The sequence below is a fragment of the Esox lucius genome, chromosome 8 (genome assembly GCF_011004845.1).
Source record: "Esox lucius isolate fEsoLuc1 chromosome 8, fEsoLuc1.pri, whole genome shotgun sequence".
NCBI classification, from domain to species: domain Eukaryota; kingdom Metazoa; phylum Chordata; class Actinopteri; order Esociformes; family Esocidae; genus Esox; species Esox lucius.
In genome coordinates, this window is record NC_047576.1 from 4055825 (window position 1) to 4076872 (window position 21048).

General features: G+C 42.4%; 1 protein-coding gene across 1 annotated transcript in view; it reads left to right on the forward strand.

Annotated features, from left to right (window-relative positions):
- oca2 (oculocutaneous albinism II) overlaps nucleotides 1-21048 on the forward strand; it is an 85871-nt gene that overhangs the window by 42761 nt on the left and 22062 nt on the right. The window contains exons 18-21 of the mRNA XM_034293648.1: nucleotides 498-606; nucleotides 15844-15971; nucleotides 16312-16371; nucleotides 17840-17944. Coding sequence (XP_034149539.1) covers nucleotides 498-606; nucleotides 15844-15971; nucleotides 16312-16371; nucleotides 17840-17944 — 402 coding nt within the window. The remainder of the gene's footprint in view (nucleotides 1-497; nucleotides 607-15843; nucleotides 15972-16311; nucleotides 16372-17839; nucleotides 17945-21048) is intronic.

Below are 21048 nucleotides of genomic sequence, written 5' to 3' on the forward strand. Positions count from 1 at the left end.
AATAAAATGCTGTAATAACCCCTAACCACATAAAACCATTTCACTGTGCCAACCTCGCTTAGATGTTATCAACATTATGAAGTAGGATTCATTTTAAAAACATCTTTCTTGACAATAACAAGTTAGAGGATGAATCTGTCTTTTCCTTTCTATATTCTACAAGACAGAGACCAAGTGTCAGCCTGTTTAGTCACTCCATAAAAAACAGACAGTATGTTAAATTATGTTTATGGAGAAGTGGATTCGTTGATAGTATATATTTATAGCTTTCTATTTTTTATTGTACTTCATGTGTAATGTACCTTGCTCTACCCAGTCATCTGATGTTTACAAGGAAAGTGTCCTTGGGTATTAAATTAAATGAATTAAATGGATTATATTACTTTCCCATCAGCACAGAATAAGTGACACTATTCCCTCCCTGCATCACAGAAAAACATTCTCTCCTCTCTTTTTAAACAGACCAAAGAACTGACATTCTCTCTTTTAATCTACAGCACAGAATAACTGACCGGGTTCTGCTGGTGAAGTGTGTGTCAGTTCTGGGCGTTGTCATCTTCATGTTCTTCCTAAACTCCTTCGTTCCCAGCATTCACCTAGACCTCGGTAAGCTGTTATAACATTACAGACCGAATGATTAATAAGCCGTTATAACATTATAAACTTATTAAGTAAGCTGTTGTAACATTATAGACCTAATGATCAAGCAGTTATAACATAACAGACCTAATCAATATGCGGTTATAACATTACAGACCTTATGATTAAGCTGTTATAACATTACATACCTATTAAGTAAACTGTTGTAACATTATAGACCTAATGATGAAGCAGTTATAACTAGGGCTGTGTCTTGGCAAGAATCTGGCGATATGATGTCTATCATGATACAGGGGTTACAATTCAATACATTGCAATATATTCCGATTCTGTAAGCAAGGCAATATATTGTGATTTTTTTCCTTTAAATAACATTTTAGGAAAACTGTCATAGTTCAAAGAAGAAATCAAGAAAAAATTAAGAAAAAACGTTCCTTTTCAACTTTTTTGGAAAGGAAAGAAAAAGGTGGAGTGGTCTCTTAATTTCTTCCGGAGCTGTAAAGTGCCTGCAGGATGTTTTAGGTAACCAAATTAATAAAATCATATTGTATAGAGAGAGTATATATTTATTTATCCTGCTTTAAAGGTAGTTATAAAAGAAAATCCATATTTCACATTTTTGCATAAAGGCAGGACACAAGCGCAGAGGTTTTCATGGACAAAGGTAGTTCAACAAGTTTTACAGAGAAACAAAAGGCACAAACGGCAGCAACAGCAAACACACAAATGACCAACAAGAAAAACTGGGGCAGGAGGAACTTAAATAGGGACACAACGAGGGAGCAAACAAGACACAGGTGGAAACAATAAGGACAAGGACAGGCTGTGTAAAAGAACAAAAGCCAAAAACCAAACATAACAGGCTAAATTAAAAAACCAAAAGCTAAACTAAACAGAACAGAACCTCACAGCACAGTCCCAGTAACACAGATTAAATATCATAACACTATTTCTTGTGCGATCTGAAGGAATTACATCAATGAAAAATAAGTGCTTGCAGGATTCCCAAAGAAAACATGAAACAAATGTGAACAAAAAAATCAATACGGACAATGAACATCCTGAGACCCTTCTGACTTGGATTTCACACGCTATTCCAGTGCTTATATTTTTACGTCCAGGTTTTTGTGGAGGAAGACCAGCTGGTCATGGGGTTACGATGCGGTCTGCGGTGGAGAAGAATCTGTCACGTCCTCGTTCCGGGCTTCTCCTTCGCATCGGCCACACCCCGCTTCCCCAGAGTATTGATGCGCACCTGCGTTAAGCTGTGGGTGATTGGGGCTGGTATATACTTCCTGGGGCGGGCTTGGGGCTTGTGAAGTATTGTTTGTTTTGTCAGCTTACCGAGCGTTTATCCAGTTACTCCTTTTGTGTAGTTGTTCCTTGACCCAGTTTTGTGACAACGATTATTCTCTCGCCTTACGATTCTGTTCTGTAGTCCCGGTGTTTGAACCTCCCGTGGTTTCGACTTCTCTGCCTGCCCTGTGACTCTGTTTTATGGATTACGTTTTTGTGCTTAATAAACTCGGCGCTTGACTCCATCATCTATGTGCGGAGAATCGTGACACTCTCCACTGAGACACTTGTACCAAGAATGCACAGGAAACACTTTGCTACTCTGGATAGCTAAGGGTACTCATGTTCGTGTGCCTTCCACCATCTGTGAAGATTTTCTAGGAGTGACGAAGGGCTTTCCTCTCTAAGCCTCTTAATCTCAGAGGCAGCAGCATCATGTGCAGATCTTGGTGCAGCACTGTCTTTGGCAGAGGCAAACGCGGTTCCAAGCAAGATAGCCAATGTGCATGAGCTCCTTGGTCTCTTCATGGGTGGCTGGGGGGCGGGAAAGGGCCATCCTCGTAGTTAGGTGGGTGATGAACCTCATCTGACTGATAAGTCTCCTCCACTGGACAGTGTACCTCCTCTTGCTTCTGAAAAAAACATGCATTTCATTGAAATCAAACTAGTATTAATTTTACAGTAAATTTAAATTAACTACCAGAACACAATCTGAGCCCAACTTCATCCTATTGGACATTTCTATTTTTGTACATAACTATGTCCAACTATTAAAACTAAATGGTCATCAATACATTTCATTTATATATATTTACTCAGATGTACTTTAAACTTATATCCTTTAATGCATGTAATTAAAACAAATAGCCAAACATTTTTACTTACAGTCTGTTGCTTCTTTATGGCCACTACAGCATCAGTCATTTTGAATTAGGTCTCATTGGTCTCTGCTTCAGGGCTAGATCCTGAAACCTAGGAACAACAGCTGATGCCATGCACAGTGTCTCGCTCTCATTGGCATATCTCTTTCCCAGATCATTCCAGATCTCTCTCTCAGGTGTTATGGCAACCTTGATGTCCTTCACTGTCCGTGTCCAGGCTTTCTTCTGTGCCCATGACATGCTTGGCATGGAGTGGTGCAATGACAGGCAGAGTGGGCATGCTCTCCTCTTACATTAGCAAGGTGGCTTCCTTCATTGGCTTGAGTGCCTTGAGCACTTGGCACATGTGGTGTCAGCCTCACTCAGGGTGAGGAGATCCTTTTCACTCTTTCTGACCTCAGTTGAAAGTAGTGCTGCAAAAATGGCTGGTTGTTGTTCTAAAAGTCTTTCTATCACGTCATAAGAGCTGTTCCACCTTCTGAGAACGTCTGTGATCCACCTGTGTTTTGGTAGCTGGAGCAGGTCTGTTTTTTAGCTGGGTGACTGTCTATGGTGCTGTGTCTGAAAACGGTTGTAACACATCTGATCCTGCCAAGTAGTGGCACCACTGTGGGCAATTTCAGTGCTTTCGACGAGGCAAGATTCAGGCTGTGTACAAAACATTGTACATGGGTCATTTGTGCCAGTCCAGCCGTGGCATTCATATCGGAGGCATTGTCTGTTACCATGACGTGATCTTTCGCTTCCAATCTTCATTCAGTAACGGCCTCCTTTAGCAACCCTGCGACGGTCTCTCCTGTGTGGCTGTCATGCATCACTCTTGTTTGTAGCGCATACGAGTCCAGCTTCCACTCATTGGTTATCTGATGTGCTGTTATGGTTATGTACGATTCCGTGGCCCTCGATGTCCAAGCGTTGCACGTTGAAGCGACCCTCTCTGCTGAGCCGCGAGATTCCAGCACCCTTGTTTTTACCTCATTGTACAACTTGGGCACTGCGATGCCAGTGATGTGTCGTCGGCAGGGCAGGCTGTATCAAGGCTCCACTGTCTTCACAATATAACGGGAGCCTTGATACTCTACAACACTGAGAGGGCGCATATCTTTGCAAATGAAATAAAGTAGTGACTGAGTTATTTTGGTTGCACAAGTTGAGGTCGGTGGTGACTTCGGAATGTGAACTTGATCCAGAGTGAGTTGAGAGGGATCCACTTCGCGGAACATTAGTTGATCATCACCATGGTGTCTTGCTAAGGGTGCTCTCAGATTTGTTGTGTTCCCCCAAGTATTAGATTTTTGCATGGCACATTTTGCACATTTTATCAAACTCCTCAGTGCCTTCTTTACTGTAGAAGCCAAAATGAGCCCAGACTTCAGCTATGTATGTCGCGGGAGCCAGTCTAATTATCTCGGATTCAGCCATTGGTGGTAACACGTTACTTGTCAGCTAGCTAGGCTTTCTAATGCTCGCGGTGTACTCAATCAATCAATCAAAATTTATTTATAAAGCGCTTTTTACAACAGCAGTTGTCACAAAGTGCTTTACAGAGACACCCGGCCTTAAACCCCAAGGAGCAAACAACAGTAGTGTTGAATTTCAGTGGCTAGGAAAAACTCCCTAAGAAGGTCGAATTTTAGGAAGAAACCTAGAGAGGACCCAGGCTCAGAGGGGTGACCAGTCCTCTTCTGGCTGTGCCGGGTGAGATATTAAGAGTCCAATTGGAATAATAAATAAATTTCTCTTGGCTAAATCCAGAGTATATTTGATTTTAGACTAGGTCAGAAGTATGACCAGGTGGACAAGGACAGGAACAGCAACGGTCCCCCCAAACCAGGTAATCCGCAGGTGTGGACCAGGACCTCATCTCCTTCTAAAATTTAAAATTGGAGGAAACTGAGAAAAGTTAGTAGTACATCCCTCATGTCCCCCAGCACAATAATATAGCAGCGTAACACCTTGGAAACTGAGACGGGGGGGTCCGGTGACACTGTGGCCCTACCCGGGGGAGGCCCCGGACAGGGCCCAACAGGCAGGAAATCAATCCAACCACATTGCCAGGCATCAACCAAAGGGACACCCACCCACCAACCGCAACCCCCCTGTAACCGCAAGTACTGTACTCTTCCTTCCTGTCTCAGTTTATGTTTTTACGTTGGAGTGGATACAACACTCCTATCTAGCGGTCGAGGGTTAAAACAGAATCCAAAATGAACCACTGCCACTAATCTTTGCATGTAAACTATTAAGAGGTTTTGAGAATCGATAAAGTATTGCAAAACATAATATCGCGATACTCAAGTTAATCAATATTTTCTTACACCTCTAATTATAACATTACCGACCAAATCAATATGCAGTTACAGCATTATAGACCCAATGATTAAGCTGTTATAATGATACAGACCAAGTGATTAAGATGTTATAATGAACTGACCTAGTGATTAAGATGTTATAAAGATACAGACCTGGCGATTAAGATTTTACTACATTCAACCAAAGCCCATATACTCATGAAGACTGATTAAGAATAACTGGTCCAGATTTCTTGGAATAGGCCCAGTTAGTACATAAATGTACTGTCATTATACAGCACAGCTTCCTTCCTCTGATAGTGGCTCAGTGAGCCTCACAATGGGCCCATTTAAAACATGACTATAACAGGAAATTACAGGGAGACTATTGCACTGCTTTCAGACCGGTCACTGATTTATGCATTATTATATTCATGACTGTTGAGGAATAAATCACATGCTACTTAGGGATATTTGGGGCTAATGTTACTGTTGAAACACACACGAAGTTACATTTCGCTGATCTACATAGATATTTAATATTTCTTGGGAATTTACTAACAAGGTTATGCTCATCAATTTAAAATCATTTTATGACAGTAAACTATGAATTAGCTAAGAAAAGGATATAATGTTACTTTGTGCCATTTCTTAGAATAAAAAATACTTTTCAAGATGCTTTAAAAGAATGTACACATAAATGTATCTATGTAAATGTTAAATCAAGGTATAGCATTAAGAAAAATAAATAATGAATTACCAGTGAAGATGCAAGCAGTGTTTCAGGGTGCCAGCAGTGTATCCAATGAAACTTGTTGATGGCTATCTACAGTAGCGGACATTCAACCATAATCGTGCTAGCTAGCGCTAACTGGAACAATAATATGCGCACTTTGACCCGTTTGCACAAGGCTAAATCAAGGTAAAAGGCTATATAATTGTCTACGTAAGATAATTGTTACTCCCTCCTCATTAATCTAGTACCTTACACATAGCTTTGCTTGACTATCTAGCCAACTAGCTAAATGAGGTGATGTAACCTATTAGTCAAGTACAGTAGAAAGTCAAGTACTTCAGCTCTCGCCATCAAATGCAAAATGTACCCTTGTTTTACTCCGCGCTTTGTCTCATACTCGCGTTGCTTCCATATCTTTTTGATTCTGGGGCGTTCAGTGTAGGCTACGTGAACCCAAACAAAGCTTGTCATTGGCCTTCACCTCACACACCTTCAAGTACACGCCTACAAACGTCCCGGCCTTTTACGTTTACTTGCAACCATGGCACTGGGGATCGTGTCAGTCCCGACACTGCCATTGACTGTTGTTTTACGTTAACTGATGGTATGTAATGGTTCTTATCGGATATTTTAAATGGAAGATTATACATAGGGCACCTATAAAATGTTACCAATTGTCGGAAACCAATTTGATTATCGTGGACTAGTTTGTTGTTACATTATAATAAAATTACCCATAGAAAATAAACCTTACATGCGTTTCTTTTAAACATTTTATAAAACATAACACAGTTTATATTGAATAATTTCATTTTTTTGGTAGGCCTGAAATCAAACTGGGTGGGCCCAGGCCTACCTGTCCACTAAGCTTCACTAGCCTCCAATAGACTCTGTGCACCAGTGTAGTGAGGAACTTCCGCTTTTGTCTAGAAGTCTGCATTGCAGTTTCCGGTTTACTTACAAAAAAATCGCCTTTTCTTACTATTTCTAGTCTAGCGTTTGAAGTCATTGAATGGCGTAAGAATGTCCTCTTTTCTTAAAAAGAGGACATTCTCCTGATTAAAATGATGCCCCACCTGTACCTTGAAACTTAAATGAGTCGCGTACATTATATTTCATTTTCTTTCCGTACAACAGCATCACTCATCTTGTTGTGAGTTTAGGTGTTTACTAATGCGGATGAGTTTTAGTAAGTAAACCGGAAACTGCAATGCAGACTTCTAGACAAAAGCGGAAGTTCCTCACTACACTGGTGCACAGAGTCTCTTGGACATGACAGCTTGTGGTCTTGGTTTATTAATTAAAAAGATAATGACACTGCTGCATGACATTTAGGCGACAATTGTGCTTCTCACACTTGATGTAGTTTTTCCCATTTCCACTGATATCCCATCTGAGGACGGTGTCTTCAATGGCAGCCTATTTGCTATATAGTGCACTTCCCCTCTGTTCAGACATAGGACAGAGGGTGCCTTTCGGAACATAGCTGCATAGCCGTACAACCAGCACGGTAATGGAACACGACACTAAACTGAGCACGCACGCACGCACGCACTCACAGCTCCCTTCTCTAATGTATGCAGGTCACAGCTGGGTGATCACTACTTTGGAGGTCCAACCTCTTCACCAAGAAGATGCTTTGAAAATTGAGGGTCATTAAACTTTCATTAGGTTGACACAGCTAGATTTAATTTGGCTTTTAATATTGGTCTGGTCATTTCATCTCTGTGACAGGGAAGTGTCTGTGGACATGTGGTGTGTGTGTGTGTGTGTTTCTTTGTTTAAGTATTCTAGTGGGAATAAAAATCAACCTTGTAGGGACTTTTTGCCAGTCCCTATGTTTTGGAGGTTTACTGTTAAATAATTACACTGGCACTATATAATAACTACACAGATTTCCTTTTAAATAAATAGTTTAATAATTGTTTTTTATACTGTACATTTTCCATCATTAGTCCCACTTTGGTAACTGCTACTTAAAAACACACTCATTTTTAAACCTATTGTAAAGCATTTCAATATGATTTATAAGACCATTCACAACACTTTTAATATACAGCCAGTCAATCAATACAATGTATTTTATAAAGCCATTTTAGAGGTGGCCATTCCTTTTTTGGCTGTTCCGGGTGAAGATGATATCCCCCGTCACACTACTATAGCAACATAGAACAGGGTACTGAGAGAGGGGGGTTATCCTTCAGAGAGGGTCCAGACCCCATCACTTTCTCCACATTTTGTTGTGTTATAGATTTTGTTCATAATTTATTGCATTTTTTCTGGTTTTGCCATCAGTCCAAACAAAATACCTGATATTGACAAAGTGAAACCCTAAAACAAAAGCAAATTGTGCAGGTTTTCCCACTTACAAAGCATGTAGAAGCATGTCATTTTTATCATAGGTTCTCTTCAACTGTGAGATACGGAATCTAAAACAAAAATCCAGAAAATCACATTGTATGATTTTTAAGTAATTAATTTGCATTTTATTGCATGACATAAGTATTTGATACATCAGAAAAGCAGAACTTAATATTTGGTATAGAAACCTTTGTTTGCAATTACAGAGATCACAAGTTTTCCTGTAGTTCTTGACCAGGTTTGCACACACTGCAGCAGGGATATTGGCCCACTCCTCCATACAGACCTTCTCCAGATCCTTCAGGTTTCGGGGCTGTCGCTAGGCAATACAGACTTTCAGCTCCCTCCAAAGATTTTCTATTGAGTTCAGGTCTGGAGACTGGCTAGGCCACTCTAGGACCTTGAGATGCTTCTTAAGGAGCCACTCCTTAGCTGCCCTGGCTGTGTGTTTCGGGTCGTTGTCATGCTGGAAGACCCAGCCACGACCCATCTTCAATGCTCTTACTGAGGGAAGGAAGTTGTTGGCCAAGAAAAGCATCCCCAAAGAATGATGTTTCCACCTCCATTCTTCACGGTTGGGATGGTGTTCTAATAATTGCGCCAACAGTTGTTGCCTTCTCACCAAGCTGCTTGCCTATTGTCCTGTAGCCCATCCCAGCCTTGTGCAGGTCTACAATTTGATCCCTGATGTCCTTACACAGCTCTCTGGTCTTGGCCATTGTGGAGAGGTAGGAGTCTGTTTGAGTGTGTGGACAGGTGACTTTTATACAGGTAACGAGTTCAAACAGGTACAGTTAATACAGGTAATGAGTGGAGAACAGGAGGGCTTCTTAAAGAAAAACTAACAGGTCTGTGAGAGCCAGAATTCTTACTGGTTGGTAGGTGATTCTGTCTCTCAAAGTTAAAGTGTACCTATGATAAAAATTACAGACTTCTACATGCTTTGTAATTAGGAAAACCTGCAAAATCGGCAGTGTATCAAATACCCACTGTACATATATACCATTGTAAAAAACTGTTATGGCCACTCCAGAACCTTCACCTTTTTCTGCTGTAACCACTGGAGGATCAATTTGGCCTTGTACTTCGGGTCATTGTCGTGCTGGAAAGTATAAGAGCGTCCTATATGCAGCTTTTGTGCACAAGAATGACAATTGTCTGCCAGTAATTTCTGATAATTTCATCAATTTCCACAAGATTCCCTGTGCCTTTAGAGCTCACACACCCCCTAAACATCAGTGAGCCACCACCATGCTTCACAGTGGGGATGGTATTCTGTTCACTATAGGCCTTGTTGACCCCTCTCTAAGCATAGCACTTATGGTTGTGAGGCATGAGGCGTATCAAGGAGTTGTCGGGCATATTGTTACCGGGCTTTTTCGTGGCATTGGCGCAATAAAGGCTTCTTTCTAGCAACTCGACCATGCAGCAAATTTTTGTATTGTCGTATTGTGCTCCTTGAAACAACCACACCGTCTTTTTTCAGAGCAGCCTGTTTTTCTCATAAGGTTACATGTGGGTTTTTCTTTGTATCCTGAACAATTCTTCTGGGAGTATTTGGCTGAAATCTTTCTTGGTCTACCTGACCTTGGCTTGGTATCAAGAGATCCCTGAATTTTCCACTTCTCAATTAGTGATTGAACAGTACTGACTGGCATTTGCAAGGCTTTGGATATCTTTTCACATTCTTTTCCATTTTTATAAAGTTCCATTACCTTGTTTACGCAGGTCTTTTGAAAGTTATTTCTTCTCCCCATGGCTCAGTATCTAGCCTGCTCAGTGCATCCATGTGAGAGCTAACACACTCACTGACTATTTATACACAGACACTAATTGCAATTTAAGAACTCACAGGTGTGGGAAATTCAACTTTAATTGCCATTTTCAACTGTGTGTGTCACCCCCTTGTCACCTCCATGCTCCATGTTAAATCATAATGATAACAGAAATCACCCAAACGGCCCTGATCAAAAGTTTACATACCCTTGAATGTTTGGCCACACAGTCACATCAGTCATAGTTTCAAAATCAGTGCCAAAATGTCATAATTTCTGCCACGGTATGCAAACTTACGAGCACAACTATATTTGTTTGGTGAATAATATAGTTCATTGTGTTTATTAAATACCCAAGGACACTCACAGTAAGCATCAGATCACTAGGTACAACTATTCAGACCATTTGTTAAGAACTTTGTAGAAACGCCTTGGGCAGTGATCACAGCTTTCCAACTTCTAGGGTATGCATCTACCAGCTTTGCACACAAGGATTTTGGCAGTTTATCCCATTCTTCCTTGCGGAATCTCTCAAGCTCTGTGAGATTGGATGGGGATCATCATTTCAGGTCTCCCCACATATGTTCAAAGGGCTTCTAGTTATTCACAAACTTTCTGAACCCACTCCAGTGTTGTCCTTGCTGTGTGTTGTTCTGTCCTGTGTAGCTCAGCTGGTAGAGCATGGAGCTTGCAACCCCAGTGGTTGTGGGTTTGATTCCCACGGGGGAACAGGTCAGAGATGTGTGCCCTCTGGATAAGGGCATCAGCTAAAATATAAATGAAAGATCCGTCATCGCCCCAATCTGATGTCCTGTGTGCTCTGGATTCTTGAAGGACCTCTCTGTATTTTGCTTCGTTCACCCTTCCCTCAATCCTGGCCAGTCTCCCAGTCCCTGCCGCTGAGAAGCATCCCCATAGCATGAGGCAGCCACCACTACTCTTCCCCGTAGGGATGGTATTAGTCAGGGTGATGAGTGGCACCTTGTTTTCCCCAGACGTAGCACATGGCATTCAAGCCTATTAGTCCTTCCCCAGATCTATGCCTTGACACAATTCTTTTTTGGAGATCTGCGGAGAGTTCCGTTGGGGCTTGGGAGGTCTATTGAGAGTTCCTTGGCCACAGTTTTTATGAACTGTGAAGTGACAAATCATGTCCAATCAGTTGAATTCGCCTTAAGGGGACTCCAATCAAATTCTAGGGACCTCAAGGATGCTCAAAGGATGTATCTGAGCTCAATTTGGTGTATCATGGCAAAGAGTCAAACTCATGTACACCACATATTACATATTTTTGTGAGTACTTTTTCTAAAACCATGTTTTTGCTTTGTCATTAGTATTGTTTGTAAGTTAATGGCGAAATAATATATTTATAAATTATGAATTAAGGAGAAAGTGAAGAAAGTGTTGGCGCTTTCCTAAGGCACTGTAAGATCTATAAAATATTTTCTAACAGTTAAGGGGTTTTGTGAGGCCTCATCCGAAGTGTTAATACTAAATAAGTATGCTGTTAAAGTTTGAGTATTTTCTCACAAATCAATGAACACGCTGTCAGTGAACATTATAGCCATGCAGGAAAAACAAGGTTAATGTCTGTGTGTGTGTCTGTGTGTGTGTCTGTGTGTATCCCTCAGAAGGATTCAAGTTCTTTCAGGGATTCAAGTTCTTTCAGGCCGTTTCATTGCTGGTCACCATTATAAGGCCCTCTTTTTATTTTGGACATCTCTATTGAAATCCCGCACAAAGGAGAGATGTCCTCATCGACTAATATTGTGGTACTGGACAGTGAACATTGTTCCTGATGCACTATAAACCTCTAAAGACTTGAAAGATCCTTGAAAAGGTTTGGATTGGGCACAATGGTCTGTGAGGCACTAAAGAAGTCCTCTATGTCTTCTTTCCTTAAATTGGTTTCCTGGTATTTATCTCTGTGAGTGGAGAGGGGAGAGGAGAAAGCTGGCTTATTCCGTACCTTTACAAGAGTTAATGGAAAAACAACCAAACCATCCAGTCAACACCAAATACTAAAACCAGCACTCTTTATCTTCCTGTCTGGGCCTTTCTTGCGTTATCATTTCCACAACAACAATAACAACAAAAACAAAACACAGGTCTATGCGTTCCAAACGGCACCCTGTTGACTCTACTTCACATGGACCCTGCTTGCAGCTAGTGTACAACATTTGGAGCAAACCAGCATTTGGGAAGCAGCGATATCGGGACGAGCGGATGATGTGATGAGGGCCTCTTGAATACGGTCGTGTCTTCTCTTCTCCTGCGAATGATAAACGATTCTATCAAAGCCCCTCACATTTCCCTCTCCAAGAGATGCTTTTAATTGGAGGGGTCCTCCTGCTCAACCTGAACCCCCCCCCCCCACACACACACACACACACACTCCAACACACACACACACACACACACACTCTCCTCACTGGAGGAGAGGACGTTGGAAAAGAGAGACCCTGAACACTTATCTGACAACTGCTCTGCTTACCTACGTATGCAGTGGACCTCAGACTAGGTTTAATCTTGGTGCATCACAGTAACACTGGAAAGTGCTTTTTAACCTTGATGTATTCCCGTTCTATATAACCGTAGTGTATGTTGGTTTAACTTTATCTCAGGTCTGAGTGAAAGTTGTTTGGTTTTATGTCAGGTCTGGCTCCTAGTGACTGTTAAATGATTACTGCTATCATTATTGAAAGATCTGTTGATCTGCTGCCCAGGGAGAGTCATCATATCTGAAACGTAAAGGTCAGGTTTGCCTCAGAAAGATGGAGGAAACAGACGTATAAATAGGGCAGCCAGTAGACACTCAGGATCCCTTCACTGTCCTGTCACCTTGTTTAAACCGGCAGTCCAAATCATCACGGCTCTTTTCTTTATTATTTATTTCTAGCTGGATCCCCACCAACCACTCCTCCGGTGGTCCCCAATTCCAGTTCATTCTTCAGTCAGTCCCATGTGTTCCGAAGGTCCCGGGAACAGATTCCTGGTCCAAGCCAGGAGCACTGTTCCGCTGAGTCCCAAACTGCACCCTATTGCCAATGAAGTGCACTACTTTTGACCAGGGCCGTTGGGAATAGGCTGCCTCGTTGCCGTGCAGCTGTTGCCTTCTTAGACCACCTGTCCTCGTCCCTGATTCACAATTAGCATCTCGGCGGGAGTGCGCCCGCCGGGCTGAACACACGCACGCACCAACACATGCCGCGCCCCGGGCACGCTGCAGAGAACACATGATGAATATGGATTCTAACATCTCTGCCTCGCTCCATTCAGTTATCCATCTTTGTTTCCTTCTCTCTCTCACACTCCCCTCTTCTCCTCTTTTCTCTCTCTCGTGCCCTCTCCTCGTTTATCTCTCTCTGCAACTTTCATCAGTAGTGAAATGATTTCCCAGAGGCAATTACCACAGCTCACCTGTTTAATCAAATACAGCTTGAAGTGGATGCAACGCACTCTCTTCTTCTCTTCGTCTTTAACGCTCCCTCTCCCTCCCTTGCCTCTACTCTCTCCGTCCTCGCAGAGACAGGTTTAATTCAGAGGATTGCCAAGCCGCTAGCTTGATGCTTTGAGCCCTGATTCCGTGGCTGGGATTTGTATTAGCAGTGTTATTCTGTAGTAATGACTGTTTGATTAAACCTAGCAAGCCTGACCAGAACCATTATCTATCAGTCCTACAAGGGCACAGTCCTGGTATATATACAGTGGATATAAAAAGTCTACACACCCCTGTGAAAATGCCAGGTTTTTGTGATATAAAAGAATGAGACAAAGATAAATAATGTCAGAACTTTTTCCACTTTTAATGTGACCTATAACGTGAACAATTTAATTGAAAAACAAACTGAAATCTTTGAGGGGGAAAAATTTAAAATAGAAACCAAGTGTGCACACACTCTTATAACTGGGGATGTGGCTGTGATCAGAATTAACCAATCACATTCAAACTCATGTTAAATAGAAGTCCTTACACACCTGCCATTATTTAAAGTGACTCTGATCTTAGTAGGGTTTTCCAGACATTTTCTTAGTTGCATCTCAGAGTAAAAGCCATGGTTCGCAGAGAGCTACCAAAGCATCAGAGGTATGTCATTGTTAAAAGACATCAGTCAGGAGAAGGGTACAAAATAATTTCCAAAGCATTAGATATACCATGGTACACAGTGAAGCCAGTCATCATCAAGTGGAGAAAATATGGCACAACAGAGACATTACCAAGAACTTCATGTCCCTCCAAAATTGATGAAAAGACAAGAAAAAAAACTGGTCAGGGAGGCTTCCAAGAGGCCTACAGCAACATTAAAGGAAATGCAGGAATTTCTGGCAAGTACTGGCTGTGTGCTATATGTGACAACAATCTCCCGTATTCTTCATATGAATGGTCTATGGGGTAGGGTGGCAAGACAGAAGTCTTTTCTTACAAAGAACAACATCCAAGCCCGGCTGAAGTTTGCAAAAACAAACATCAAGTCCCCCAAAAGCACGTGGGAAAATGTGTTATGGTCTGAGGAAACCAAGGTAGAACTTTTTGGCCATAATTTCAAAAGGTAAACCACACCCACGATGAAGCATGGTGGTGGCAGCATCATTCTTTGGGGCTGTTTTTCTTCAGCTGGAACCAGGGCCTTAGTCAGGGTGGAGGGAATTATGAACAGTTCCAAATACCAGGCAATTTTGCCACAAAACCTTCAGGTGTTCGTTAGAAAGCTGAAGATGAAGTTCACCTTTCAGCACCCAAAGCACACATCCAAATCCACAAAAGCATGGCTTCACCAGAAGAAGATTCAAGTTTTGGAATGGCCCTGCCAGAACCCAGACCTGAATCCAATTGAACATCTGTGGGGTGATCTGAAGAGGGCTGTGCACAGGAGATGTCCTCGCAATCTGACAGATTTGGAGCGCTTTTGCAAAGAAGATTGGCAAATATTGCCACGTCAAGATGTGCCATGCTAATATACTCTTACCCAAAAAGACTGTGTTGTAATAAAATCAATTGAATTGTTCACGTTATAGGTCACATTTAAGGTGGAAGAAGTTCTGACATGATTTATCTTTGTCTCATAGTGGATATATATATAAAAAGTAATGATATAGTATATGAGGTAAGTGCAACCCCAGGAAAGTAGTTTTTTTAACGTAGTTGACCGCATGAATATCTGATCTAATTGATTTGATTAAGCAATTTTTAGGTGGTGTACTTACTTATTCACATTACTGTATATATTAATTACATTTTATTAACACATCTTGGGGTTTTGTGTTTTATGCACAATATATCTTACACACCCTGGGATGCAGCAAATACATGATCAATGGTCAGATTGATGACATAGTATTTCACCAGCACAGCACAGTGTAGTGTTATTACTGTACCCAGTAATTGCACTGTGCCAAGCTATAGTCCTGTGCCTAGCTATCCCCAACTATAGCGCTGTACCTAGCTATAGCCCTGTATCTAGCTATAGCCATGCAGCTAGCTATCCCTAGCTATAACACTGTACCTAGCTATAGCCCTGTTCGTAGCTATCCCTAGCTATAGCCCTGTACCTAGCTATCCCTAGCTAAATAATGCTGTACTGAACTATAGCACGGGGCCTATCTATCTAGTCACTGCTTTTCCTGACAAATTGACATCAGCTTAAGACAGAAGAACGACGTAGTCTTGGCCCTGATCACTTGCGGGAGAACAACAGTCTGTAGGCTATGGAGAATTTGGGTCCATGACACACTTTTGTCTTGACAACAAAACGGGGCGCTCAACTTGAGACGGAAGCTGAGGCACCATGACGACAACAACCAAATCGAATGCCTCCACTTGTCTGCCTAGGGTGTGGCTGTCGAACTACATGGTTAGAATGGGTTAGGAACTGGTCTAACAGGGTTCCCTCTTCTCCCCCAGGTTGGATAGCTATCCTTGGGGCTCTCTGGCTGCTGGTGTTGGCTGACATCCAAGACTTTGACATCATCCTTCACAGAGTGGAGTGGGCCACCTTGCTGTTCTTTGCTGCTCTGTTTGTTCTCATGGAGGTATGCTACACGCACACTTTCTATACGCAGACGCATCACTTGCCTACACAATCTATAGATTATTTTAACCTTCATTTAACCATTCTCTTAAAGGGAGACTGGCCACTTCCTTCTGGTGTTGCATCACTTCCGGTTGGCCAGTGCATCACTTCCTATTGTCCAGTGTATTAATGCATCGCTAGAAAGTAGAAAACCCCCAAAGCTAAAGAGCATTATTAAATGATAAAGCAGCAGCAGATACTTAACCAGAAATGCACATGATCACAAACCCTTTTGGAGAGAACCGGTGACTGGTCAAATCACTTACCTGTCTCCTCCTCCCTCCTGCTTCTCCCGACAGGCTCTGGCCCAGTTGCAGCTGATTGACTACATTGGAGTGCAGACTGCACTGCTTATTAAAGTGAGTTCAGCTCAGCTTTCAGGCTGAGCTATTGTTATTCTCAATACCATGCAAATCTGATATAGAGCTGTTAAATTAACACACGCTACTAGATCATGCCTTGGTATTCAGCAAAACACTTGATTACACTTTGCTTGATATGAATGTGTTGGGTGTTAGTAGCTGTTATACTGGTGTGTGTGAATGTGTGTGTGTGTGTAGAATGCAGACAAGCCTATATTCTCGCCACAGTGTTATCAGGGCTAGCCTCTCTGAGGAGAATTACCCCTGTGATGGACATGTCAGCTGGGGTTTAGACACAGGGACTCCACGCCCCGAGTAATTACTATAGACAGGTACGGTATCATGGTGCTATCAACCCTCTTATCAGTCCTAATGAAGACCAGAACACAAAGGAAGGGGGGAGACAGGGAGGAAGGGGGGAGACAGGGAGACAGGGGGTGTATGGGAGGAGTAAGTGGAAGGGAGGAGAAAGAGGGAGAAACGGGAAAAGAAAGTAAGCCACAAGGAGGTAGAGGAGGAAAGCCGAGGAGATGGTATAAAAAACTAAACAGAAGGGGAGAGAGGACAGGGGAGCCCAGTAATCTCCAGTGATTTCAAGCTCTTCCAGGTCTCAGGGCTGGCTGGGGGTTTGTATGTGTGGGTAGGTGTGTGTGTGTGTTTTACTTACTTTCTGGGGACATGTGGAGACTAGAGTCTTCAGAAGGTGAGTAAAACATGCAGAACTGATCATGAGAGCATGTCCCCACAAGAAAAAACATGATTTCCCAGCTGAGGGGTCAGGTTTAGGGTAAAACAAATTAGGGTTAGGTTTAGGTAAATGCTGTGTGTGACTTCTGTGTGTGGTGTGTGTGACTGCTGTGTGTGAGTGCTGTGTGAGTGATGTGTGTGTGTCTGTGTGTAAGTGCTGTGTGTGGTATGTGTGTGACTGCTGTGTGTGTTTGTGTGTGACTGCTGTGTGTGTTTGTGTGTGACTGCTGTGTATATCTCTGTGTGAGTGCTCTGTGTGTCTGTGTGAGTGCTGTGTGTGACTGTGTGTGAGGGCTGTGTGTGGTATGTGTGAGGGCTGTGTGTGGTATGTGTGAGTGCTGTGTGTGTCTGTGTGTGCGGGCTGTGTGTGGTGTGTGCTGTGTGTGTCTGTCTGTAAGTGGTGTGTATAAGTGCTGTGTGTGGTGTGTGTAAGTGCTGTGTGTAGTGTGTGTGAGTGCTGTGTGTGTCTGTATGTGAGTTTTATGTGTGGTGTGTGTGTCTGTGAGTGAGTCTGCCTGTGAGTGCTGTATGTGTCTGTGTGTGAGTGCAGTGTGTGTCTGTGTGAGTGCTGTTTGTGGTGGGTGTGTCTCTGTGTGTGCAGTGTATGTGTCTTTGTGTGAGTGCTATGTGTGATTGCTGTGTGTGTCTGTGTGTGAGTTATGTTTGTAGTGTATATGAGTGTCTCAGGATGATGTTTCTCTGGTTGTCATGGTACCAGGCAGTTCCAGAAGATCAGCGGTTGGCCGTGGCCATCATCCTGGTCATGTGGGTCTCTGCCCTGGCGTCCTCCCTCATCGACAACATCCCCTTCACAGCCACCATGGTAGGAAAATGCACACATACACACAATTTAGTTTTTCTATTTTTGTGGGGACAGGAAACCCAGACATCCATGTCCCCCATCCCATAGCCCAAACCTGACCCTAATCGTAACCCTTACCCAACTGTAATCTCATTCTTAAACTACCGTAAAACTAAGTAAATCTAAGCATAACATTTATGACTAAATGTAACCTAGACTTTGGGATTTGACATGTATGCATACACCTGGATCACATGCACCTGGATCAATCAATCAATCAAATGTATTTATAAAGCCCTTTTTACAACAGCAGTTGTCACAAAGTGCTTTACAGAGACACCCAGCCTTAAACCCCAAGGAGCAAACAACAGTAGTGTTGAATTTCAGTGGCTAGGAAAAACTCCCTAAGAAGGCCGAATTTTAGGAAGAAACCTAGAGAGGACCCAGGCTCAGAGGGGTGACCAGTCCTCTTCTGACTGTGCCGGGTGAGATATTAAGAGTCCAATTGGAATAATTAATATATTTCTCTGGGCTAATTCCATAGGCTATGTGATTTTAGACCAGGTCAGAATTATGACCAGGTGGACAAGGACAGGGACAGCAACGTGCCCCCCAAACCAGGTACTCCGCAGGTGTGGACCAGGACCTCATCTCCTCCTAAAATTTAAAACTGGATCACATACCCCAGGATCACATACAAAGCATGCTGGGGAGGAAGGCCATTAACACTGTGCATAACACTCTTCCATACCTTGTCACATGCAGCCACAGACACACACACATCACTGACATATTCCTATGAATGCAATTTACACGTTCACACAAATTTACAAAGAAATGTGATCGTTCTGGGCAGTTCTGTACTTTTTTATTATTTTTTGGTAAATGGTTTGCCAAATGCGATGTTGTGACCAACATCTCAGGGTTTGTAATCAAGAAATAAATGGTCTGTTACATAATAAGAGTCTGCCTCCAGGAGTTATCATGGTGACTGTAGGTAACAGGCATGTATGGTGAGTTATCATGGTGACTGTAAGTAACAGAGGCATGTATGGTGAGTTATCATGGTGACTGTAAGTAACAGAGGCATGTATGGTGAGTTATCATGGTGACTGTATGTAACAGAGGCATGTATGGTGAGTTATCATGGTGACTGTATGTAACAGAGGCATGTATGGTGAGTTATCATGGTGACTGTATGTAACAGAGGCATGTATGGTGAGTTATCATGGTGACTGTATGTAACAGAGGCATGTATGGTGAGTTATCATGGTGACTGTATGTAACAGAGGCATGTATGGTGAGTTATCATGGTGACTGTATGTAACAGAGGCATGTATGGTGTTATCATGGTGACTGTATGTTACAGAGGCATGTATGGTGAGTTTTCATGGTGACTGTAAGTAACAAAGGCATGTATGGTGATGTATGGTGAGTTATCATGGTGACTGTATGTAACAGAGGCATGTATGGTGAGTTATCATGGTGACTGTAAGTAACAAAGGCATGTATGGTGAGTTATCATGGTGACTGTAAGTAACAAAGGCATGTATGGTGTTATCATGGTGACTGTATGTAACAGAGGCATGTATGGTGAGTTATCAAGGTTACTGTAGCTAACAGAGGCATGTATGGTGAGTTATCAAGGTTACTGTAGCTAACAGAGGCATGTATGGTGAGTTATCAAGGTGACTGTAGGTAACAGGGGCATGTATGGTGAATGATCATGGTGACTATATGTAACAGAGGCATGTATGGTGAATGATCATGGTGACTGTAGGTAACAGGTTACACATCAGTCTTTTATCTGACCTAGAGAATAAGCACCCTGTTCACTACAAATGTATTTGCTCTATATACAGTCCAAGTAAGCTTTAGTTGTATCTCGTCCCCCACCAACTGGTATTAGTTATCTGCTGCTGAATACAACCCTCCCTTCAGGTATCTCTTATGCTGCTCTGATGTGATTGACCTCTTAATGGAGTCCATGTCTCTTTATCATATTCCTGAACATCAGAGATTAAACGGCCAAAATAAAAACCCTGCGTCTATTTGAACAAATGTCACAAATAAACAACCTATTGGCCTGAGGCGGACCGGTCAGAGTAGTTTTGCTCGGGCAGTGCTGTGACAGATGGCAGTAGGCATTCTAAAGCATCAGTCTGGTGATCTTTCTAGCTTCAGTACGTTTGATAGGAAGTAATAGACAGGACGAATCCATAGATGTCACGCCTCTATGAAAAAAATGTGCAGTGTGACGTAATGATTTGTTGACAGCCTAGAGAAGGTGCAAGTTGTGTGAGTGGGACCGATGGAATTCCTGTCCAGGGAGCCTAGCCACTGTCAACCTTTGGTAACTAGCCACGTTATAGCTTCCCATCGGTGGATCGATAGCACATAATTCATAGACAACACACTACTATGTTGTCTAAAAACCCGATTCCAAAAAAGTTGGGACACTGTACAAATTGTGAGTAAAAAAGGAATGGAATAATTTACAAATCTCAAACTTATATTTAATTCCCAATAGAATATAGATAACATATCGAAAGTTGAAAGTGAGACATTTTGTAATGTCATGCCAAATATTGGCTCATTTTGGATTTCATGAGTGCTACACATTCCAGAAAAGTTGGGACAGGTAGCAATAAGAGGCCAGAAAAGTTAAATGTACAGATAAGGAACAGCTGTAGGACCAATTTGCAACTTATTATGTCAATTGACAACATGATTGGGTATAAAAAGAGCCTCTCAGAGTGGCAGTGTCTCTCAGAAGTCAAGATGGGCAGAGGATCACCAATTCCACCAATGTTGTGGCGAGAAATTGTGGAGCAATATCAGAAAGGAGTTTCTCAGAGAAAAATTGCAAAGAGTTTGAAGTTATCATCATCTACAGTGCATAATATCATCCAAAGATTCAGAGAATGTGGAACTCTCTCTGTGCGTAAGGGTCAAGGCCGGAAAACCATACTGGATGCCTGTGATCTTCGGGCCCTCAGACGGCACTGCATCACATACAGGAATGATACTGTAATGGAAATCACAACATGGGCTCAGGAATACTTCCAGAAAACATTGTCAGTGAACACAATCCACTGTGCCATTCGCCGTTGCCGGCTAAAACT